The sequence below is a fragment of the Schistocerca serialis genome, chromosome 2 (genome assembly GCF_023864345.2).
Source record: "Schistocerca serialis cubense isolate TAMUIC-IGC-003099 chromosome 2, iqSchSeri2.2, whole genome shotgun sequence".
NCBI lineage: Eukaryota > Metazoa > Arthropoda > Insecta > Orthoptera > Acrididae > Schistocerca > Schistocerca serialis.
Window position 1 is genome coordinate 1,159,947,400 of NC_064639.1, and position 22,933 is coordinate 1,159,970,332.

Sequence of the window (22,933 nt, forward strand, 5' to 3'; positions counted from 1 at the left end):
CACACACACACACACACACACACACACTCACATGAAAAAGTTTTCAAAACCATAGTGTACTGGGTAAAGGAAATGTAAGGAGCCTTATCCTACTGACACTGGAAAAATTATGATAGTGAGATGCAATAACTGCATATTACATAAATAAACACTGTTTCTGTATATTTACTGTAACTACAGTATTTTCAGAAGAAAATGTTTTTAGTTTTTTGCTTTGTCGAGGTTCACAAATAATAAACACTTCTGATTCTGCTTATTGACTTTATACACTAAACAAGACCACATAAACATGAGATTTTACTATTTAAGCTCTTTGTCAGTAAGTAATAAAAATCATGACAGTGTTATCTGTAATTAAATATCTACAATGAATCTTCCTCATGTATGCTTAGTTTCCATCAATAAACATTCATATTTAATTAATTATGTGATTTTTTACATTTATACACAAATTGTTATACAACTTTGTTACTCGATAAAAATAGTTTTTGAAAATAGCAGAGCACTATGTATCTTTGGCATAGTATCACTGAACATGTGAAATAACAAAAGCATTCATTAAAGCTTTCCTCCATTCAGTATTTGTAAAATCAATTTTTCCGTTGATATTTCATTCAGGTCACATTTCAGTTTTTAGTGTTTCCACTTCTGTGAAGAAGTGTCAGTACTGCAGCCATCAAAAAGTCCAGAAATGGTAACCAGATCACACAAGTCTTTCAGATTTGTGTGACTAATACAGGAACTTCCAACACATCTCAATTACAGATTTATTTAATAAATAATAAGCTGGATACCAGCAATAGATTTTTTCCCTCTCAAGCACCCGAGCTTGAGTGAATGTTATCATATGCCTGCAATAAAAAGGAAATTTTCATAATTTTATTTCATGTACAGTATTTTACCAGTGACTTTTATTATTTTACCAATGAATTTTATTTTCTAGAAGAAACATACAGTTGGATTGTTCTACTGGTGTATAAATTATGTGCACATGAGATACTACAGTTATGTTAACCAAATGTTTTGATATAATAAAAAAAATTCAGCTTAGTAAGAACTGAAATTCCCAGTTGGAAACAACACACACAGACGAAGATAAGCAAATCACTTACCTGCAAATGAAAGGTGGGTAGCCCAAAGTGTACTTAAACTGTCCTTCGTCTACCTCTAGTGTATACATGTACATACAAATACAGCTGTGCCCTGTGTGTGTGTGTGTGTGTGTGTGTGTGTGTGTGTGTGTGTGTGTGTGAGAGAGAGAGAGAGAGAGAGAGAGAGAGGGAGGGAGAGAGAGACAGACAGACAGACAGATAGAGAGAAAAGGGGGGGGGAGATCAGGGTGGAGGGAGAGGGGGGGGGGGGAGAAGGAGAAAATATAGAAAAAGAACTAAGCTCAATAGTTAGTGTGCTTACTGAATTGTAATTATGCCTACATCTCAGTCACTTGCAAAGAATAGTTATAAAGTCTTGTACAGAGAGTATGGGGAGTAATTATATTTTTCTTGGGAAGATCAGAAATAAAAGTTTTTACATATAAAAATGAAGTGCTCCCTTTAAGGAGCTTAATTTTTTTTTATTCAGTAGAGTATTTACACACAAGGAAGATTAATAGTTATTGTTATTAGAACTGATTTGCATCAGCATTATTTACTATAATAAAAAATGTTAAAGATAGGATTTACTATTATTACAACAGAAAATGATTACACTTCTGTTAAAATTTATTTATGTCCAATGGAAGAGAAAATTACAGTTTTCCTAAAGTATAATACTTGACCACAAAACATCTGATTAAAGAATAGATATGAGTAAATGATTATTTTTTTTCTCTTATTTTTCCTGGCCTTAATCCTGTATCTTCACAGGGTTGATGTGTTAATTATTGGATTTGGCAATGTTAGTGGTAGACAGTGGCCAGCGATGGCCTTCCTGTGGGCACCCCTCACCTAAAAGCCACATCCAGACTGGCCAGCACACTGGACCTCACTGTTAAACCAACGGGCAGATTTGATCTGGGGCTGGGGTTCCACCTCGAATCACAGAACTGTCACGCAAATGCACCCAGCTGTCTGGGTGGGTTGTGTAAATAATTATTTATAGTACCAAATACTACTGAATTAAAATTAAGTATACACTTGCCTCTTGTGCCACCTGCCTCAACTGTGATTCCATCGATTTTCCAGTCTGCTGGACCATTTTGTAGAAATACCCTTCTGGATTCTGTAGAAGCTCATGAGGGTGTGCATATTCCTGAAAGAATCAGCAGAGCCACTGTTGATGACAGCACATTACACCTCCTTTGAGTGACGTCACAGCAGGAAACAGGATTACATTTAATTTTGCTGTTTTATTTATTTTGCATTAATAAAGCTGTTACCAGCACGTACAATGCAATATTCTTACATTTATGTACTAAAATAATTTGAATGTATAGAAAGGTATTTATTTTGTGTGTAAACATTTGCATGATGATCTTTTTAGCCATAAAGCTGGAGAAAAATAGTATCAAAGCAACTGCACTTGAGAACATGCCTCAGTAGTGAGCAAAGTGACTACAGCTCCACTTGGATAACTGTAGGCTATGTTTTAGTTTTTTTAGCATTGCAAAATAGTTATTTCCATATAAGAAGATCATACATAGGATTAAAATAAAAGGATTCAGAGCACAATAGGTCTGTACCTAGGCCCTTTAACGGTTACAGCACTGTATTCATTTCCTGAGGTTCCAATGTTCTTTTATACCCAACCGAATGCATCATCCTCCTTTGATTCCAAGGTATATGAAAGTAATAATGAACAGCTTGGACTATTTTATAGTGTGGATTGTATAGGAAAGTGTACTTTCTAGGTATTGACAGCAGGGATAGCAAAGTGATATATCCTGAAACTGCAGTGAAAGCAGCTAAGGAGCATTCAGGATGTCACTCCAGTTTCTTCTTATCTAGTGAAAGAGAGGTATACCATGACCTCATAGCAATGCTGGTCCAGTTAGTCTAGTGGCAAAGTTCACACCTGCAAACTCGGAGGTCGTGGATTTGAATCACTCAAACCAAAGATTTTTCAGTCTTCATTTTAACCAAGCATTTACCTTTCAACCGTTTGAGGAGTTACCAGAAACTGCAGGTGGTTAAGATTTCATGTTAAACTGTAGGCCCCCTTTACCTGGTCGGCAAGTTGCCGATGTGGTGTCCCATAGAAAGACTTTCACAAGATCACTGAGCCACATTAAATAATAATAATAATAATAACAAAATAAAAATAATAATAATGTTAATTGCATTATGAGTATAAAAAACAACAGCCTGATTGGAGTCCAGGAAATGAACACACCTAAGACAGATCTTGCAGCACCTGATGAAGATGACTAGGCCAGCCACAAATTATCGTGCATAAGAACATAATCAATAAACTAATCATGTTGTTGTTGTGGTCTTCAGTCCTGAGACTGGTTTGATGCAGCTCTCCATGCTACTCTATCCTGTGCAAGCTTCTTCATCTCCCAGTACCTACTCAAACCTACATCCTTCTGAATCTGCTTAGTGTATTCATCTCTTGGTCTCCCCCTATGATTTTTACCCTCCACGCTGCCCTCCAATACTAAATTGGTGATCCCTTGATGCCTCAGAACATGTACTACCAACCGATCCCTTCTTCTGGTCAAGTTGTGCCACAAACTTCTCTTCTCCCCAATCATATTCAATACTTCATCATTAGTTATGTGATCTACCCATCTAATCTTCAGCATTCTTCTGTAGCACCACATTTCAAAAGCTTCTATTCTCTTCTTGTCCAAACTATTTACCGTCCATGTTTCACTTCCATACATGGCTACACTCCATACAAATACTTTCAGAAATAACTTCCTGACACTTAAATCTATACTCGATGTTAACAAATTTCTCTTCTTCAGAAACGCTTTCCTTGCCATTGCCAGTCTACATTTTATATCCTCTCTACTTCGTCCATCATCAGTTATTTTGCTTCCCAAATAGCAAAACTCCTTTACTACTTTAAGTGTCTCATTTCCTAATCTAATACCCTCAGCATCACCCGACTTAACTGGACTACATTCCATTATCCTCGTTTTGCTTTTGTTGATGTTCATCTTATATCCTCCCTTCAAGACACCATCCATTCCGTTCAACTGCTCTTCCAAGTCCTTTGCTGTCTCTGACAGAATTACAATGTCATCGGGGAACCTCGAAGTTTTTATTTCTTCTCCATGGATTTTAATACCTACTCCAAATTTTTCTTTTGTTTTCTTTACTGCTTGCTCAATATAGAGATTGAATAACATCGGGGAGAGGCTACAACCCTGTCTTACTCCCTTCCCAACCACTGCTTCCCTTTCATGTCCCTCAACTCATAACTGCCATCTGGTTTCTGTACAAGTTGTAAATAGCCTTTCGCTCCCTGTATTTTACCCCTGCCACCTTTAGAATTTGAAAGAGAGTATTCCAGTCAACATTGTCAAAAGCTTTATCTAAGTCTACAAATGCTAGAAACGTAGGTTTGCCTTTCCTTAATCTTTCTTCTAAGATAAGTCGTAAGGTCAGTATTGCCTCACGTGTTTCAGTATTTCTACGGAATCCAAACTGATCTTCCCCGAGGTCGGCTTCTACTAGTTTTTCCATTCGTCTGTAAAGAATTCGTGTTAGTACTTTGCAGCTGTGGCTTATTAAACTGATGGTTCGGTAATTTTCACCTCTGTCAACACCTGCTTTCTTTGGGATTGGAATTATTATATTCTTCTTGAAGTCTGAGGGTATTTCGCCTGTCTCATAAATCTTGCTCACCAGATGGTAGAGTTTGGTCATGACTGGCTCTCCCGAGGCCGTCAGTAGTTCTAATGGAATGTTGTCTACTCCCGGGGCCTTGTTTCGACTCAGGTCTTTCAGTGCTCTGTCAAACTCTTCACGCAGTATCGTATCTCCCATTTCATCTTCATCTACATCCTCTTCCATTTCCATAATATTGTCCTCAAGTGCATCGCCCTTGTATAGACCCTCTATATACTCCTTCCACCTTTCTGCTTTCCTTCTTTGCTTAGAACTGGGTTTCCATCTGAGTTCTTGATGTTCATACATGTGGTTCTCTTATCTCCAAAGGTCTCTTTAATTTTCCAGTAGGCAGTATCTATCTTACCCCTAGTGAGATAAGCCTCTACATCCTTACATTTGTCCTCTAGCCATCCCTGCTTAGCCATTTTGCACTTCCTGTCGATCTCATTTTTGAGACGTTTGTATTCCTTTTTGCCTGCTTCATTTACTGCATTTTTATATTTTCTCCTTTCATCAATTAAATTCAATATTTCTTCTGTTACCCAAGGATTTCTACTAACCCTCTTCTTTTTACCTACTTGATTGTCTGCTGCCTTCACTACTTCATCCCTCAGAGCTACCCATTCTTCTTCTACTGTATTTCTTTCCCCCATTCCTTTCAATTGTTCTCTTATGCTCTCCCTGAAACTCTGTACAACCTCTGGTTCTTTCAGTTTATCCAGGTCCCATCTCCTTAAATTCCCACCTTTTTGCAGTTTCTTCAGTTTTAATCTACAGGTCATAACCAACAGATTGTGGTCAGAGTCCACATCTGCCCCTGGAAATGTCTTACAATTTAAAACCTGGTTCCTAAATCTCTGTCTTACCATTATATAATCTATCTGATACCTTTTAGTATCTCCAGGGTTCTTCCATGTATACAACTTTCTATCATGATTCTTAAACCAAGTGTTAGCTATGATTAAGTTGTGCTCTGTGCAAACTTCTATCAGGCGGCTTCCTCTTTCATTTCTTACCCCCAATCCATATTCACCTACTACGTTTCCTTCTCTCGCTTTTCCTACACTCGAATTCCAGTCACCCATGACTATTAAATTTTCGTCTCCCTTCACTATCTGAATAATTTCTTTTATTTCATCATACATTTCTTCAATTTCTTCGTCATCTGCAGAGCTAGTTGGCATATAAACTTGTACTACTGTAGTAGGTGTGGGCTTCGTATCTATCTTGGCCACAATAATGCGTTCACTATGCTGTTTGTAGTAGCTTACCCGCATTCCTATTTTCCTATTCATTATTAAACCTACTCCTGCATTACCCCTATTTGACTTTGTGTTTATAACCCTGTAGTCACCTGACCAGAAGTCTTGTTCCTCCTGCCACCGAACTTCACTAATTCCCACTATATCTAACTTTAACCTATCCATTTCCCTTTTTAAATTTTCTAACCTACCTGCCCGATTAAGGGATCTGACATTCCACGCTCCGATCCGTAGAACGCCAGTTTTCTTTCTCCTGATAACGACATCCTCTTGAGTAGTCCCCGCCCGGAGATCCGAATGGGGGACTATTTTACCTCCGGAATATTTTACCCAAGAGGACGCCATCATCATTTAATCATACAGTAAAGCTGCATGCCCTCGGGAAAAATTACGGCCGTAGTTTCCCCTTGCTTTCAGCCGTTCGCAGTATCAGCACAGCAAGGCCGTTTTGGTTATTGTTACAAGGCCAGATCAGTCAATCATCCAGACTGTTGCCCTTGCAACTACTGAAAAGGCTGCTGCCCCTCTTCAGGAACCACACGTTTGTCTGGCCTCTCAACAGATACCCCTCCGTTGTGGTTGTACCTACGGTACGGCTATCTGTATCGCTGAGGCACGCAAGCCTCCCCACCAACGGCAAGGTCCATGGTTCATGGGGGGGGGGGGGGGGGGGGGAACTAATCATATTGTCTAATAAAATTATCAGCTGGAGACAATGAATTTCTCCTTCAAAGACATTCAGGTATCAGTGCTTGACATGCATACTCTGGGAGATAAAGAAACTTTTATTAAACTTTACAACTTGCAAATAAGTAATCAATTACGGATGAAGTACCTGATCAGGATTATGAATTAATGTAAGACTCAAAAGAGAATAAACATTTATATTTGTCAAATAACAGAAAGAATAATCATCAGGGATGTTTCATTCACTGTTGAATAAAAAAGTTCAGACCTTTTCACGTTTTGTGCCTCCCACCTTATACATCCCAAGTATGTGCAGCCAGTTACCTGACAATATCTACTCATCTTCCACTAGGTCATCATTTATGTTATTTCTTATCATCAGAAGTCCCACATATACATCCATTTTACCATCTTCCACCACTTCTTTTGGTTTTAGTTCCACACAAACCAATTCATAATAGTTGACACTGCAGCCCCTGACCTCCATTCCTCCTTGTTCTTCCCTGTGCATGTTTTTCCATGCTCAAGTTTTAGATGGTTTGTTCATTAAGTCCCATGTCCCACAGCAATTAGATCTGACAATACACACTGGTTCTAGACTTTTCAGTTCAACACTTTGGGAATTTACTTTTGAAAATGGCATTCAGTTCCCCAAATAACCTCTGACCCATGTTTACCTCTATATTCCTTTCCCTCTTGACCTGATTGTTAATGTAATTGCTGTACAGTGCAATATTCTTATGATGATGAACTAAAATAATTTAAATTCGGAGATTTTAGTGTTCCAAGTATTTTTCTAAATTAATTAAGACAAATGTCAGAATAGTTCCTTTGAAAAGATTAAAGCTGATCTCCAATCCCCTTCATGTATGACTGGAGCTTGTGCTCTATCTGATAAGACCTCATCATCCACAAAACATTAAATCTTAACCTTCCTTCCTTGATTCAATAATATTATTGTCAATCTTCACTGTCTTTATTTCCGTATACTGACAGGGTGTATACATGGCCAAGGAAAAAAAATTCCCGTATTTTTTCCGGATTTCCCGGTTGGAAATACACTTTCTCCCGGGTGAAAATATACTTTTTCTTAAGTGAAAATTCACTTTTACAGTGAGTAAAAGCATACCATCACTTAACACGGAAAAACTTATCAATTCTTTGAATGTTTATGGTTTTATACACCGATGTAGAATTTCCTGGCACTTTAGAAAACGAAACTAAGGGGGGAAAAACACGTTTTGGAAAGATCTTTGATGTGCAGAATATTTTGGTGTTACAAAGGTATAAATTCGAATTCCACCAAACACCGCATGTTCCTTTCCGAAGCATAGAAATCAAGATTGCGATGCGCTTTTGTAAGCCAGTCCTAGCTCATGTCACGTGATCTCACCAGCTGATGACAGCATAGGACACGTGATGTAGTCAGCCAATAGCAATATCACTCTTAAGTAGTGCAAAAACACAAATAAGAAAAGTTAACGTTTTAAATTAATACAAGAAAAAGAAGCTTTCACATATAATATTGGTCCCAAAGATTAATAAGTTGCAGGAGAATCTATGCTTCCAAATATAATGATCTTTTTTGTGTGTTTTACACAATTTTTAATAACAACGTAAATGTCTGATCTTCTGGGCTCAAAATTCTTCTAGGTGGTCATCCTCAAAGAGTTGATTTTTAAATGTGAGTCAAACGCTCTGTGATTTAAGAAATTCATCATACATTCTCGCACATAGTTCATCTTGCGTAAAAGGAAATTTACTTTGAAAGTAACGCTTTTCAAACCACCATTCGCAATATTTTCACGTGACCTGTTAGAAATTGGTTCGCTTCAGCAGTTGCCAGAGAGCACCTATTAACAGGCGTCACTGTGCTTGTGCTTCTACGATGATGCAGGAAGCCCGCATGTTCATACGTGTAAAACATTAAAAGATCTTACATTATGTCATAAAAGAAACAAGACACCAGAGGATACTACAAGAACATCGGAATTTCGTGAACCATACTAAAATGCATAATTCGGCTTAAAGTATACTTGGATTACCAGTACTGTATTATCTCATGTTTGGTTGTTTATTATGGCATAATGCCATAGAAGCTAGAAGATGGAAAACATGCACTTGAAATGCAGCAAACAGTTCAAACTAGCCAACCGTGTGAAATTAAACACCTCGTTTCAAATAAACTGACTGCCTCAGCGCAAAAGACTAATAAAAGCCAAATCTCTTTAGCAAACCAACAAAAATAACTTCATTGTGCTGCAAGGCGATTAATGCTTGACTGTCAGAAAGGTGGAAATAAAACCTGAAACTAATAACATATTTTAGACTTCCATAATTATGCGAGCGTATTTTTATTCATTTGATACATCCTGGCCGCAGAAATCTGCTTTGTTTTCATTTAATATGAGAGCAATAAATGAAGAGGAAACAGCAAAATCACTAAACGTAAACATGGGTCACATGGAGACTCCTCACTACAACTCAGACTGCTCTGTGGATCAGCCCCAGATCTCCGATATTTCCGAACCGGGGCAATATTAGATAGTGGTGCCCAGCTACACATCTGTAGCCAGAAGTGGGAGAAAGTACTATTCATACGCGACTCAACTGCGCATGCACAAGAGCCCACCCGCAACTGCTCAACTGAATCTAATGTAAACAGCTGTCACGTCACGCTCATCGGAGGCAATTTCTTGTTAGGAAGCATTGCATAGTCTTCCAAAAGCCGTTGACACACTTCGTTGTTGGCAAACACTTGTATGGGCACTGTGTTTTATTGTTGTATATGGCGTATTTCCTTTGCGACTTAAGTTTTATTTTCATTTTTTTTCCTCTCGTTCACATTTTGTTGCTGCAGTATCATTCTGCATAAGCGGGATACAGTCATACCCTTTGTTAGAGTATTGGTTCTGACCAGTCAAAATCACAAAAATTTAACTGAAAACTAAAACAATGAAAAATTCCCGGAATTCTAAAGATTCCTGGGTTTTTCCCAGTTTTCTCCCGGATGAAAAAATTCCCGGGTTTTTCCGGATCTCCCAGGTCGTATACACCCTGACTGATTATACACTGTTTTGGCCTTTCTGAGACTTGGCTTTTAACCTCTTGTCCAGCTACAAACTGAGAAGCACAGAAGAATCTTTGCACATTATCTTAATCTGTAGTGATAGCTTTCCTCTGATTGCAACTTGTTCTTAATCGCTTTTTATGATTTTAATACTTAAAGCTGTTGATATGTGGTATTCGCTAACACTGCAAATGACAAATTCATATAATACACAAAACAAAGTGCTTCTTTCATGAAAATTATTATTCCCATTGTGTCATGAATATATGTAACAACCCTAACACAGAGTAAGCATAATGGTCTCGTGATACTACTCACCACCATGGTCCCGGAGTCCATGACAAGAACTTTGTCTGAGTCCATGATTGTATTCAGTCTGTGTGCAATTGTAAGTACAGTGCAGTCTTTGAACTTCTTACGTATCGTCTTCTGTATGAGACTATCAGTTCTAAAAAAAAATGAAGAATGAAATTATAGATTTTATTGTATCTTTAATTTTGCATTAAGAGCTTGTGATCAAAATGATATTGATGCTAAGGATGTGAAACCTGCTAAAGTCTCAGTTGTAGTGTATCAGCTAGTGAAGTTTCTGTTTATAAATGAGTGATATATTTGGCAAATTTCACATAAAACACAAATAAAATAATAGATATCACTGGGTCTTCAGATGCCTGCAGAAAATTTTATGATATTGACTGCACATTTGAATATAACATGTAAATATTGTTCTTTTATTTTTAAGACACCATTACTTAGTTCACACATTGTTTCCTGTGTATCACTACATGAAGGATAACTTTTGGGGACAGGCTAGTAGCTAAAAACTACTCTCTCACAAAAACAAACATTACATACACTGTCTCTACATTATAAAAACAATATCATACATTAATGCCAATGTATTTTTGTTGTTAATAAAGAGCTTAATCTGTATTCTATGGACACTCAAATAATTTTAAATAAATGTATTTCTTGTAGGAACATAGGCCTACTGATTTCAAGTATACTATCCAGCCAACTGGTTTATTTATTAATGCAATCCCTAGATCAACTCATCATAAAGATGGCATGTTGAGTTGTAGACAGGCACAACGAAAAGACTGTTACAAACTGAGCTTTTGGCCAAAGCCTTCTTCAGAAAAGAAAGAAAAAACACACACATTCACACAAGCAAGCGCACCTCACCCACACACGACCGCCATCTCTGGCCACTCTGGTCACAGTGCAACTATCTTGTTGATTGAAAGCAGCAGTCCAGAGTGGGTTGGGGTAGAGAGAGGGATGGCAGGGTAAGTGAGCAGTGACTAGAAGGTGTCAGGGTGAGGTTGCTGGGAAAAGCCTCAGGAGGCTGTAGGGGTGGGGTGGCTTTGGGAGGGGGGGTGGGGAGTGGAAGGAGAGTGGAAAAGGAGAGGAGCAGAGAAGGGGAAAGGATCAGCGGGTGTCTTGGCAGAGAGCAGCACACAATGGGGGTGGGGGATGTGAACTAGGAGGAGCTGATACAACAAAGGGAATGAAAACTGTTGGGAGAAGATTTGGGGACAGCAGATTAGCAATGGTTGAGGCTGGGATCATTTTGGTAGCAGAGAATATTTTTTAAGGGCTGTCATGGCAGCTATTCAAATCAGGCATGTTATGTTCAGCTTCATGTTGTGCCATTGGGTACTCCACTTTGCTGGTGGCCAAAATTCATCCTGGTGGACAGCTGGTTGGTGGTCATACCAGTATAAAAAGCTGTACAATGATTGCACCAGAGCTGGTTTTCACCTGTGGCTCAACCTCTGGTGGGGTAGGATAAGCCTTTGCCAGGACTTGAATAGGAGGAGCTGGGAGGGGAGGGGGGTGGGGGGTTGGGCAAGTCTTGCACCTGGATCTTCAACAGGGATATGGTCCCCTGTGGTAAGAGGCTGGGATAGGGAATGGCACAGAGATCGCTTCTTTGTAGCTGGTTCCTGCAGATGGTGGGAGGATTGGGAGTGTGTGGGGATACAGCGTGGGAACTCTGTTTACAGACTAGATCCAGGGAACATAGAAATTCCTTTTCCACGGTTAAGGTGGAAGACAAGTCATTCGATCGTCAGGGAGAGGATACATCATACGAGGTATGACCTGGATGCCAACACTCGATCCTTATATAGTTGCCATCTGTTTTTGTCTGCAGTTTGTCACCTTGGGACTGCGAATGAGTAGACATGACCTTGGCTGCACATTAGAAAGCTAATTTAAGCAAGATTACAGAAAAACAAGCTGATAAATTTGTGCGCCTTAACCGTGGAAAAGGAATTTCTGTGTTCAGTGACGCACATTGCACTGTTATCAACTTCTCCGACAAGGAAATTGATGATGCCACCATCTCAATTCTCAGTAGGGGACTGAACTTTTCTCCAGCTCCACAAAAGCTTCCAGTGGCCGAGATTATCAGTGGAATGGAACAAGTGGTTTGGCACCTTCCTGAAGAGGCAGCAGATGAGGTAAGGCTTGCCACTACTCGGATTTTAGCCACAGCCAAGCCTCCTAAGTCCTATGTAAGCAGAGTGGAGAAACAAGCATTGAAATCATTGCGGAAGGATGAAGAGTTAGTTGTGCTACCAGCCGACAAAGGGAATGCCACAGTTATCCCCAGTGCTACCGATTATCGTAAGAAAGTGGCCCTATTATTGGAAGATACCACGTACCGGGTTCTTAAACGGGATCCCACAGCAGCACTTAGCAGGAAGACAGGGGAGCTACTGAAGAACTCTGGCCTCCCAGAAGAACTAGTGAAGAACCTACAACCAAGAGCACCAAGGCCACCCCGGTTATACGGTCTATCCAAGGTTCATAAGGATGGGGTCCCATTGAGACTTATTGTTAGTGCTATTGGGTCTCCTACATATCGGTTGGCAAAATACTTAACCAAATTACTAGCACCTATAGTCGGCCACTGTAGCCATCATATTAATAACTCAAAAATGATTGTTGACATCATAAACCAGATGAGGATAGGTCCGACTGACATCATGATCAGCCTAAATGTGGTCTCTTTGTTTACAAAGGTACCGGTGGAAGATACGTTAAAACTGTTGGCTGCTCATTTCTCTCCTGAAATACTGAAGTTTTTTCGACACACTTTTGATGACCACCTATTTTCTGTATGGTGGAAAATATTATGAAGTGACTGCTGGAAGAGCTATGGGTTCGCCACTGTCACCAGCCACAGCTAACTTTTTCATGGAGGATTTCGAAGAGCGAGCATTGAACAGTGCTCCCTTATGTCCATCCTGCTTCTTCAGGTATGTTGACGATACATTTTTAATCTGGTTACATGGCAATGAGGCATTGCAGCAGTTTGTTGATCATTGGAATGGTATACACCAGAACATAAGATTTACAGTGAAGGTGGAGAAGGATGGGAAGTTACCCTTCTTAGATGTGCTGGTGGAGCGAAAATCAGCTAGACATCTCGGACATTCTGTGTACAGAAAACCGACGCATACAGAGTTATATCTAAATGCACATAGTTTTCACCACCCAGCTCTGAAGAGAACTGTGCTGAATAACTTGGTACACAGAGCAAGGACTATTTTGGACAAGGATCATCTCGGCTCTGAGATTAACCATCTGACGATGGTATTCAGAAAAAATGGATATTCTGATCGTGATATCCAATCTACTCTGGTGAAGAAACCTTGGAAGGATGCTGTTCAAACAGATCAAGAGGGCCAACACATCGCACGGCTACCATTCTGCAGTGCAACGACCAGCAAGATCAGTAGAGTCCTGAGCCGGCAGGGAATCAGACCAGTCTTCCGGCCCAGGAAGATTAAGCAAATGCTGCGACCCGTGAAAGATAATCTCGGCCTGAGAGTACTGGGAATTTACAGCATTCCTTGCAAATGTGACAAAAATTACATGGGCCAGTCTGTAAGAACTGTTGTCGATCACTGTGTGGAACATCGCCATCACCTGAAATACAGGTATATAGAAAAATCAGTGGTGGCTGAGCAGAGTTTGTTAAATAAACATAAGGTTTTATTTGATGAAACAAGAATACATGCTCACGCTTCAAACTATTGGGGCTCTGTCATCAGGGAAGCAGTTGAAATTAGAGTACGTGAAAATAACTTCAACAGAGACTCCGGATTTGCACTCTGCAATAGATGGAAGAGCACAGTTGATAAAGAAAGAGCACAGAGGCAGACTTCTTACATTCCTCGCACTTCTCCACCTGATGCAATGGATGGCGCTGCAAGCAAGGCTGGATAAAGCGCGCAAACGAAATCTATGGACATAGAGGCCGCCACCTCCGTACGCACTGTTTTCACCGTGACGTCATCCAGCCAATGAGAAGCTGTCCACTGCTTATAAAGGCAGAAGCCTCACCAGTCCACGACAGTCAGTTTTACCCCTGACGAAGGTAGTCATCAAAAGCTTGGGATTTTATCCAAATTTGATGTGGCAAGTAAACTGAGAACTTTTTATGCAAGGACTCCATCGCGAAAGACTTCGTAGTCATGTACCAATTCTGCTTGTTGAATGTTAAGTGGAAGGTCATCCGGAGTAGGAGTGGACCCAACATTGAACCTTATGATACTCCCTTTGTGTTGTCTTCCCAGTCTTTAAAATTTTTTACCTTTCTGACATTGTTTGAATTATTCAGCACAACCATTGCATTCTGTTTGTCAAGTATGATTCAAACCAGCTGTGTGTGAAAGATGTTGGTGTTACTGCTAGCTGCTTGGTACTATTAGTTTTTTAAAGTTTTGTGGAATGATCTTTTTAATATATCCTCCTACTTCTTAAACTCACACAGCGATGCTGCTACATTTAGAAAGTGGTGCAACACGTGAATTATGAGTCACAACATTGTTATTTAGTTTAATTGTTATACCTTTTACACTGACTGGCTGACCAGTCATCCATTTGACAATATCCCACACATTTTTAATCTTTTTATTTGCATAATTTATTTCTGTCAGGACATGCATACCTTTAGGGCATTTTAATGGATTTGCTTAAAATGCAACAGTATTTTTTGTAGTGTGCTAGTAATGCTGGATCTTGACTTATCTGCCTGTATATAAATTTCTCTCTTCCTCTCCCATGAGATTTTAATTCCCTTAGTTATCCATGCTTACCCTTTTTTTCAGTGGATCTTCTGGATAATTTATTTGGAAAGCAACTTTCAAATTGGGTAGGGAATAAACTGAATATGACATTAGCATCTCTTTCTATACATACTGTTGTAACCTAATAATACATGAAACCCAATAAATGTAATACAAATATGGCTTCATTCACAAACCTCTGAAAATAAAAAAGAATCATATAGAAGGTGCAACATCAGTGATACACAGAACAACTGATGTGAGTGGTACAAACTAAAAGAACATAGTGAATGTGAGTCACTGCTGCTTCACGTGTATATAGGTGCGAGTCACCTGTAGACAGAGACAGTGCCGTGTGCACACTTCCTGTAGGTGGCCTCTAGTGGCTGGCCCACGCTGATTCAGTTGGCAGTTGATTTAAGTATACATGCATAGCTGTGGACAATAGTGGCCAGTATCCACTTGCACTGGTGACCAAACCTCCATGCCCAAACCAGCGATCCCAGCCTGAAGTGGCCAGACGCTATGGCAGTTGTAGTGCAGGCCACAGTAGATGGAAGAGTTTGCTTGGCTACCAACCATGGATCCAGGCTCTGCTCCCCCATAAGTGTGAAGTGATAGGTGCTCAGAAAACAGAAAAGGACATCATTCAGTGAAGAATACACAGCAATCTTTTTCATTAGGGACTTGAACGCCATTTGATTGAGGGTGGAATGATAGAGCCATAACAGACGAATGCAGTTATGGGAGCAAAACATATGAAAGGTGTGAGAAATCAAGTTGGGCCGATTGTCAGAGACCAAGATACAAGGAAAACCCTCAACAGAAAAAACCCTCAGAAACTTATGAATTGTAACCTCAGCCAACCTTGGTGCACATTGGAGAATGTAAGGAAACTGGAAAAATGCATCCACAACCAAGAGCCAATAGGAGTTCAAGAAGGGACCCACAAGGTCTACATGAGTTCTACATGAGTGTGTTCCCATGGCTGGTGTGGAGCGGGCCAGGGGGACAGACGTGTCCTGGGAACTGCCTGTTGTCAGGCACTATGCTTTCAAGCTGCAACAAAATAGACAATTCTGCCATCAATCACTGGCCAAAAAACATGTCTCCTAGCTAAAAGGTTAGTGCATGAAACTCCCCAATGGAGATGTGGCCTGGCATACGATGCAGCCCGTCCCGTGGGTCCTTGAACACCAAATAAACAATAGCAAGTCGAAAAAACTAAGATTTCATGAGGTTACACCGTAAGCCCACAGACAGTAAGACAGAAAACAAAGTGCACAAATTTTTCAAGTGATGGACTGAGGAGGAGCCCGTGACAACAATATCATCCAGGTAATTAATGCAATCTAGAACAGGAATGGTTAATTGTTCTAAAAATTGTTGGAAAATAGCAGGGGTGCTAGCCACACCAAAAGGAAGGTGCAAATGTTGGTAGAGATCAAAACCAGAACTCGCTGAGACTCTTCATCCACAGGAACCTGAAGATACGCTACAGACAAATCAGTTTTAGAAAAATACCAGCCACCCAATATTTTTGCCAACAGTTCCTCCTGGTGTGGGACAGGATATATATACACAATTGACTGTGCATTGACAGAGTGTTGAATTCACCATAGAGGTGAAAATTCCCCAATGGCTTCCAAATTACAACCAGTGAAACTGACCATTCACCCCAGCCATAACAGGTTGCAGCACTCCCGAGCCATGGATTTCAAAGAAATATGAGGAGGAAAAGTCGTAGCACGTCCTATACCTTCTGAAAACAAGTCTGAAAACTCCTCAGGCAGTGTTTCCAATTGAGAATATGGTACTTGATTGGACACAAGGTGAACTGCATCGGTGATAGAAAATTCAAATATCTTAAATGTGTGCATCCCGAACAAGTTTTCAACAGTGGCATAAGCAACCACCAAAACTGTAATGGAATGAACCACTGATTTGCAAGAGGCATATGCTGTAATTTTCCCGACAGCACAAGGTTCTGCTTGTTATATCTGACCAGCTTCCACATGATCAGTGTCAGTGGTGGCCAGCATAAACTCACACAGGTTTGAGAATTCATGCAGCACCTGTGTTGTAACAGAAGCAGTTCGTGAAAAAGGCTTAATTCGATAAACGACTTGGGAGAAGTCAGAAGCATTGGAGTCACACAGTTTACATCCATGTCCATATCCTGAGCAACTTTTGGCAAATGACACATGGAGGCAATGTGGCCTTTCTTCTGGCAAGCATACAAATAGCACAATGCTTAGATCGTGCTGTACCTACATGCTGGACAAAACAGAAAGGACAAGATGGGAAGAGAGAATGCTGATGCTGGTGTTGTGGTGGTCATAGCTGCTCGAGCCAGCCTTGGTCTGCTCAACGCTGCAATTGCCACTTTGTTGTGCAAGCTACTTGTTGTCCTAGTGGACACATCTTGTGACACTACTGCCACATTGCTCCACACTTCAATTTGGTCACCGGCTGTTCAAGAAACTTCAAAAGATGGTACTATTTGCAAAACTCCTGCCAACTGGGTATTTTTACAGGGTAACGCCTTTTGGCACACTTCTTGAACGGAGTTTAACAGATAATTGTGTCATGCACCCTAGAGTCTGAAGAAGAGTCTTTATGAGCATCAGTAATGAATTGACACAGATAAGGCCATGAAATTCATCTGGCCGGGCCCTGTAGGACTGCATTGGTGGAACTCAACTTGCGTCACTGTGACATGTGTTCATTTACAATGGTAGCTGGTCAGTAAACTCCACATGTAATAAAAAATAAGAGCTGTCAGTTCTTGTAAAGGGGAAATCTGACACAGTTAATGATACACTGTAAATGTAATCCACAAGAGGAATAAGGTTTTGCACAAATTTGAATCTATCACACCAAAAACTGCAGTCTGAGTCTTCTTTCATAAGCTGCCCGATCCTCAGCTGAATCATCATACGGAGGAAAAGTGGGTGGATAGACCAGTGGAACAGTACTCCATCTCTCAGTAGCCAACAAACTGGTCACTACCAAAGTAAGTGTTCAGTCAGGGCCAGCAGGGCCGTCCATAACGACTAAACTTGATGAAACCACACTTACAGACGGTACACACGGAAACTGTTCCAAACTCATCACCAGTCATGTAGTAACCAAGTAATATATGAAACCGACCCAAGTAACACAAATATGGCTTTATTCATTATCCTCTGAACAATAATGGAAAAAGCCACTTGTGACTACTCCACACATAAGTAGACAAAAGAATCATAAAGAAGGTGCAACATAAATGATACACAGAACAGTTGATGTGAGTGGCACAGACTAAAAGAACATAATGAGGGTGAGTCAACACTGCTCGTATACAGGCATGATTCACCAATAGATGGCACGGTGGAGACCATGCCATGGGCGTATTTCCTACAGGTGGCCTCAAGTATCTGGCTTCTGCTGGTTCAGTTGGTGGTTGAGTTAAGTACACATGTGCAACGACACTGCACTCATACTCACATGCAATAATAGCACGATACGGAATATACCTTATCCCACACCACCCCTTTTAACTTACCTTTGAAACATTATATCCTGTTCTCTTTGTATGAACACGCCGCAAGGTAGCGAGGTGCCATATTGTTTATTTCCATGACGTGAGAATCATGATAAGTAGTTCATTAGCAATTGGGTACTCATTAATTGTTTCAGCCCGGGCACTATCTACAAAAATGCTATCAATCAGTGTCCTAATATCTTGCTGTACATGACATGGAAAACTGACTACTGAAATTAAATTGAAACAGCCAATAATTTTTCCTGCCTGTATCTTTTAAGAAATCTAACTTGAAATATCCACAAACTATTAATTTTTCTACTTGTCTGACAGGTAGCTCAATAAAGCATCTCATATATTTTTCGTAAATACCTGAAAGTTTCCTGTAGGGGGTCTGTAGACTGTTACAATCATCAGAGAAGTATTCTGCAGTAACAACTTGCAAGCACATGCTTCTAGATTATGATTAACACAAAAACTATGTGTTTCAGTACTTTTGACTTTGTGTCCAACTTTTACATAAGTAGCAACTCCTCGTTTTTCCATATTAACTGTACGCAAAAATGATGCAGGTCTGTAATCCCTGATAGTTAACTTCTCCTTTCCTGTGGTTATATGGTTTTATGGTGTTCAGAGAGGCACAGAACATCTATCACTCCAGAATTTTTCACATCATCTGGCATATAAGATGCCTTATTTTTTAATCATCTGGTGTTCTGATGAAACAAATTATTAGTATAATTATTATTTGGAAACTGTTAAATATATTAGGGTGCTGTTCTGTTCTAATTTCTTTCAATATTGGCTATCTTTAATCTGATTCTAAACTAAAAATATGCCCCTTTGATTCCAATAATCGCAGGAATTTTGTCTTGTGTGCTTGTAGCCCCCCTTAAACTTACTGCAAGATGCATAGCTAATCTCTCCTTCCCCCTCCTATTGAGGCACAAGCCATGATTTGTGTGTCTCCATCTCCTGATTGCAGCAACTGTCATGACACAGATATGAGACTTTGTTTCAGAAATTTGTGCAGCCCTTCATTAATGTGCCTAACAGCCATGTTAACCCATGGCGGGTCAAGTCGCTGCAGAACATCCACAAACCGCACACGAGTGTGTGATATTGTTGCTCTTATTTCCTCCAGGTCAACTTTATGCTATATTCTAAGTTGCTAGCCACGCTGTTTCTTGCTCTTCCTACTATAAGTACCTTATCCTCTCCATCAAGATCTCTGCACAAGGTCGCTATGCTCTCTGTCACCTGGATTAGCTTGGCACTAGGTTTCATGATGCTTGTGGCCTTGTTTTCCCTGTACTAATAGACCTACACCTCTCTGATGACTGCTCCCTATTAGCAAGACTCATTTCTTTCTATGTGACTTTTCTACTGATATAGTCTTAAAGTCATTCTTATGAATCTGGTGCACTCTACTTAGTTTAAAAACTGGTTGAGGCTCTTCTCTGACTTCAGGTAACAAGTCAAAGTGATTGCTAACCAGTATTTCAAATGCAATTTCTGAGGTTTTCTCCTTTTTCCTATTACTTATCAACTTCTTCCAGTTTCCATTGTTTCTTTCCCCCTTCAATCTATCTAATTCGAAATATGGCATTTCTAATTCTGCCTGAAGAGCATAAATCTTTCTTCTCTGTTCCACAATTTTCTTGTCTTAGCTACGTAATCTACAAGTCCATGAAAGAGCCTCATCTGACACTTTTTTGGCTTCCCTGCTGCATTCTCCCCAGGGAAACACCAACCACAATCCTGACATGTTTCTCCCATGTCAATTAACTTACAACGATATTCACATTTGCCAGAAAGTGAAAAATTATATTTTAAGTCATGCAGCTAACTTCCAGGCATCAAGCAGGTGTAAAAAAAAACATGACAGATGTTCATTGAATGTAGGTGGTAGAAGACACAAAGTGAATGAAAACTAAAAAGCACAATATTTTCTAACAACAATCCTTAACCAACTCTGTCAGGATTATGTAAAGCACTTTAATTAATCCAAAATAACATATAATAAGCATATGGTGGACAGATGTTAACACTAGCTTGTAAACATACCACTGATATTCATTAAATGTAGATTTTAAGCCACGGAAGGCAGGAAATGAATGAAAACTAAAAAAAGCATGATATTTAGAACAACAGTATTAAACAGACTCTATCTGGAAACTTGGGGAAGCACTGTAATCTATCCAAAACAATTCATAACACTCCACCACTGCTGTTGTTTATGTCTGAGTGCTTGAGTGTGACTACCATCGCTAACTGCCAACCAATGGACATCAGCAAAAGACAATAAATTCGCTAGCTTACAGAACCTGAAATTTCTGCATCCATAAAAGGAGAGAGAGAGGTTGCGGGACACAGAGAGTTAAAAGAATAAAGTAAGGACATCAGTCAGGACTTGGACCAAGGCAAGACAGTATGACAGGGCAAGAGGATCACTCGTATCAATACGGATTGTTCTTATTAAATTAGCATGCAAATATAGCAGTTATACATACTGTGGGTCAACATTTGCAGTAGCTTCATCAAGTACGAGAACTTTGTTGTTTCTGAGAATAGCTCGTGCAAGACAAATCAGTTGCCTTTGTCCAGCACTAAAATTGCTGCCACCTTCATTGACATGATACTCAAGGGTGTCAACAGCGTCTTTCAGTTCCACCTGAAATATGTTTAACGTTAAAGTGCTAAATGATCATTTATTAGGGATAGTGCAAATAAATCAAAAATTCATGCAGGATCATACATGAATTTTATGTTTAATTTTATTACTGAAGTTGGAAATTTTTTGTTATATGAACTTGGAGAAATCCTATTTCATCTGTTCATTACACTCTGTTGTAAGTGAAAGGGCAACATTTGGTCACCAAAAATGTTAAAGTAAACATTCTGGTACATATTCACACTAACTTGATTCATGGTAAAAAGCACTCCCACCTCTGGCCTGACTAACAAGCTCCACACCCTGCGGGCTACGTGCTTCACTGAACTCTCAGTACACTTGATGTTACTTAGTTAGTTAGGTAGACTGCAATGATGTGGAATGAGATTTTACATTCACACTGCAAATTAATTTGTGCATACAGTTACATTTGGAACATTTCTAAGTTTTTTAAAAATTTTTTAATTACAAAAAGAAAAAAAGATATACAAATGTGTATTAGTAACTGCTACCCACCAAGTTCTACACATTACAGTAACAGAAATTCTTCTACAGGATAAAAGTTGTCAAGGAGAAACTTTCCCAGTTGGTTTTCAAATTTTACTTTGCTGTCTGTCAGACATTATATCACTGGGTAGCTGATCAAAAATTTTTGTTAAAACATTTTGGACCACTTTTTGTGGGGTAATGGATGACTTTTTTGTTCTGGTATTGTAATTATGTATATTATTGTTCCTTTTGAACTACGTGGATTATTCACAACAAACTTCATGAGGGAATAAATATACTGCGAAGCAGTACTCACAATCCTCAACTCCAAAAGATGTCTACAAGGTGATCATGGGTGAGCACCACATATTATTCTTACAGCATTTTTTTCTGCAATGAAGACTGTCTTTCTTAAAGATGAGCTACCCCAGAACATTATTCCACATGGTATTACTGAATGAAAATATGCAAATATGTCAACTTACTGATTTGTCTCTCCCCCACTGTCCCACATCATTTGAACTGAGGCAAAACTGTGACTTATCAGACTGTTCAACATGCTTGCTTGCAGCCAGTTATGGCCCAGTTTCTGTGTGTCGCTTTGTGTGTCACTGTGAACAGGGACCTTCTGCCAGATACCTGACTCCATCTGACCATTGCATGCAGTCCCCTTCACAGTGTTCACTCAGAAAGTGGCTGAGATGAAACTTCTAATGTACCAGACAGAGATTCCATTTGTTTACCAGTCAATACACTCTCATAGTTCAGTAGCTGATCATGTATCATTAATACCAAAGTCTCAATAGTTTATGGTCAGTTGTTTATTAATTAGCATCAGGTATTGTAATGAAGTAGTTACCTTGGTAAATTTATGAAACTCTAAAATTGTGGATTTTGTATTCTGTAAGCAACTGATAAAACACACTGAAGGTTCACTTTTGTCTTCAAAAACATGTATTAAACTCATGTATGCATGGAATTAGAATGTATTTTATTTCTAAATTAAAAATCTTGTTGTTGTGGTTCTCATTCTGAAGACTGGTTCGATGCAGCTCTCAATTCTACTCTATGCTGTGCAAGACTCTTCTTCTCTGAATAACTACTGCAACCTACATCCTTCTGAATCTGCTTACTGTATTCATCTATTGGTCTCCCTCTAAGATTCCCCCCACCCCCTCCCCTACACACACTTCCCTCCAGTAGTAAATTGGTGATCCATTGATGTCTTAGAATGTTTCCTGTCAACCGATCCCTTCTTTTAGTCAAGTTACAAACTTCTTTTCCTCCCAGTTCTATTCAGTACCTCTTTGTTAGTTACACAATCTACCCATCTATCCTTCAGTATTTTTCTGTAGTACCA

The 22,933-nt window shown here is 39.6% G+C and overlaps 1 protein-coding gene across 2 annotated transcripts in view; it reads right to left on the bottom strand.

Annotated features, from left to right (window-relative positions):
- Positions 1-289: 289 nt before the first annotated feature.
- LOC126458620 (ATP-binding cassette sub-family C member 4-like) overlaps positions 290-22,933 on the bottom strand; it is a 312,931-nt gene continuing 290,287 nt past the window's right edge. For both annotated transcript variants that reach the window (XM_050095787.1, XM_050095786.1), the window contains exons 22-25: positions 20,924-21,084; positions 10,119-10,248; positions 2,140-2,250; positions 290-851 (exon numbers count right to left, since the gene is read on the bottom strand). In XM_050095787.1, coding sequence (XP_049951744.1) covers positions 816-851; positions 2,140-2,250; positions 10,119-10,248; positions 20,924-21,084 — 438 coding nt within the window. In that variant the 3' untranslated portion in view covers positions 290-815. The remainder of the gene's footprint in view (positions 852-2,139; positions 2,251-10,118; positions 10,249-20,923; positions 21,085-22,933) is intronic.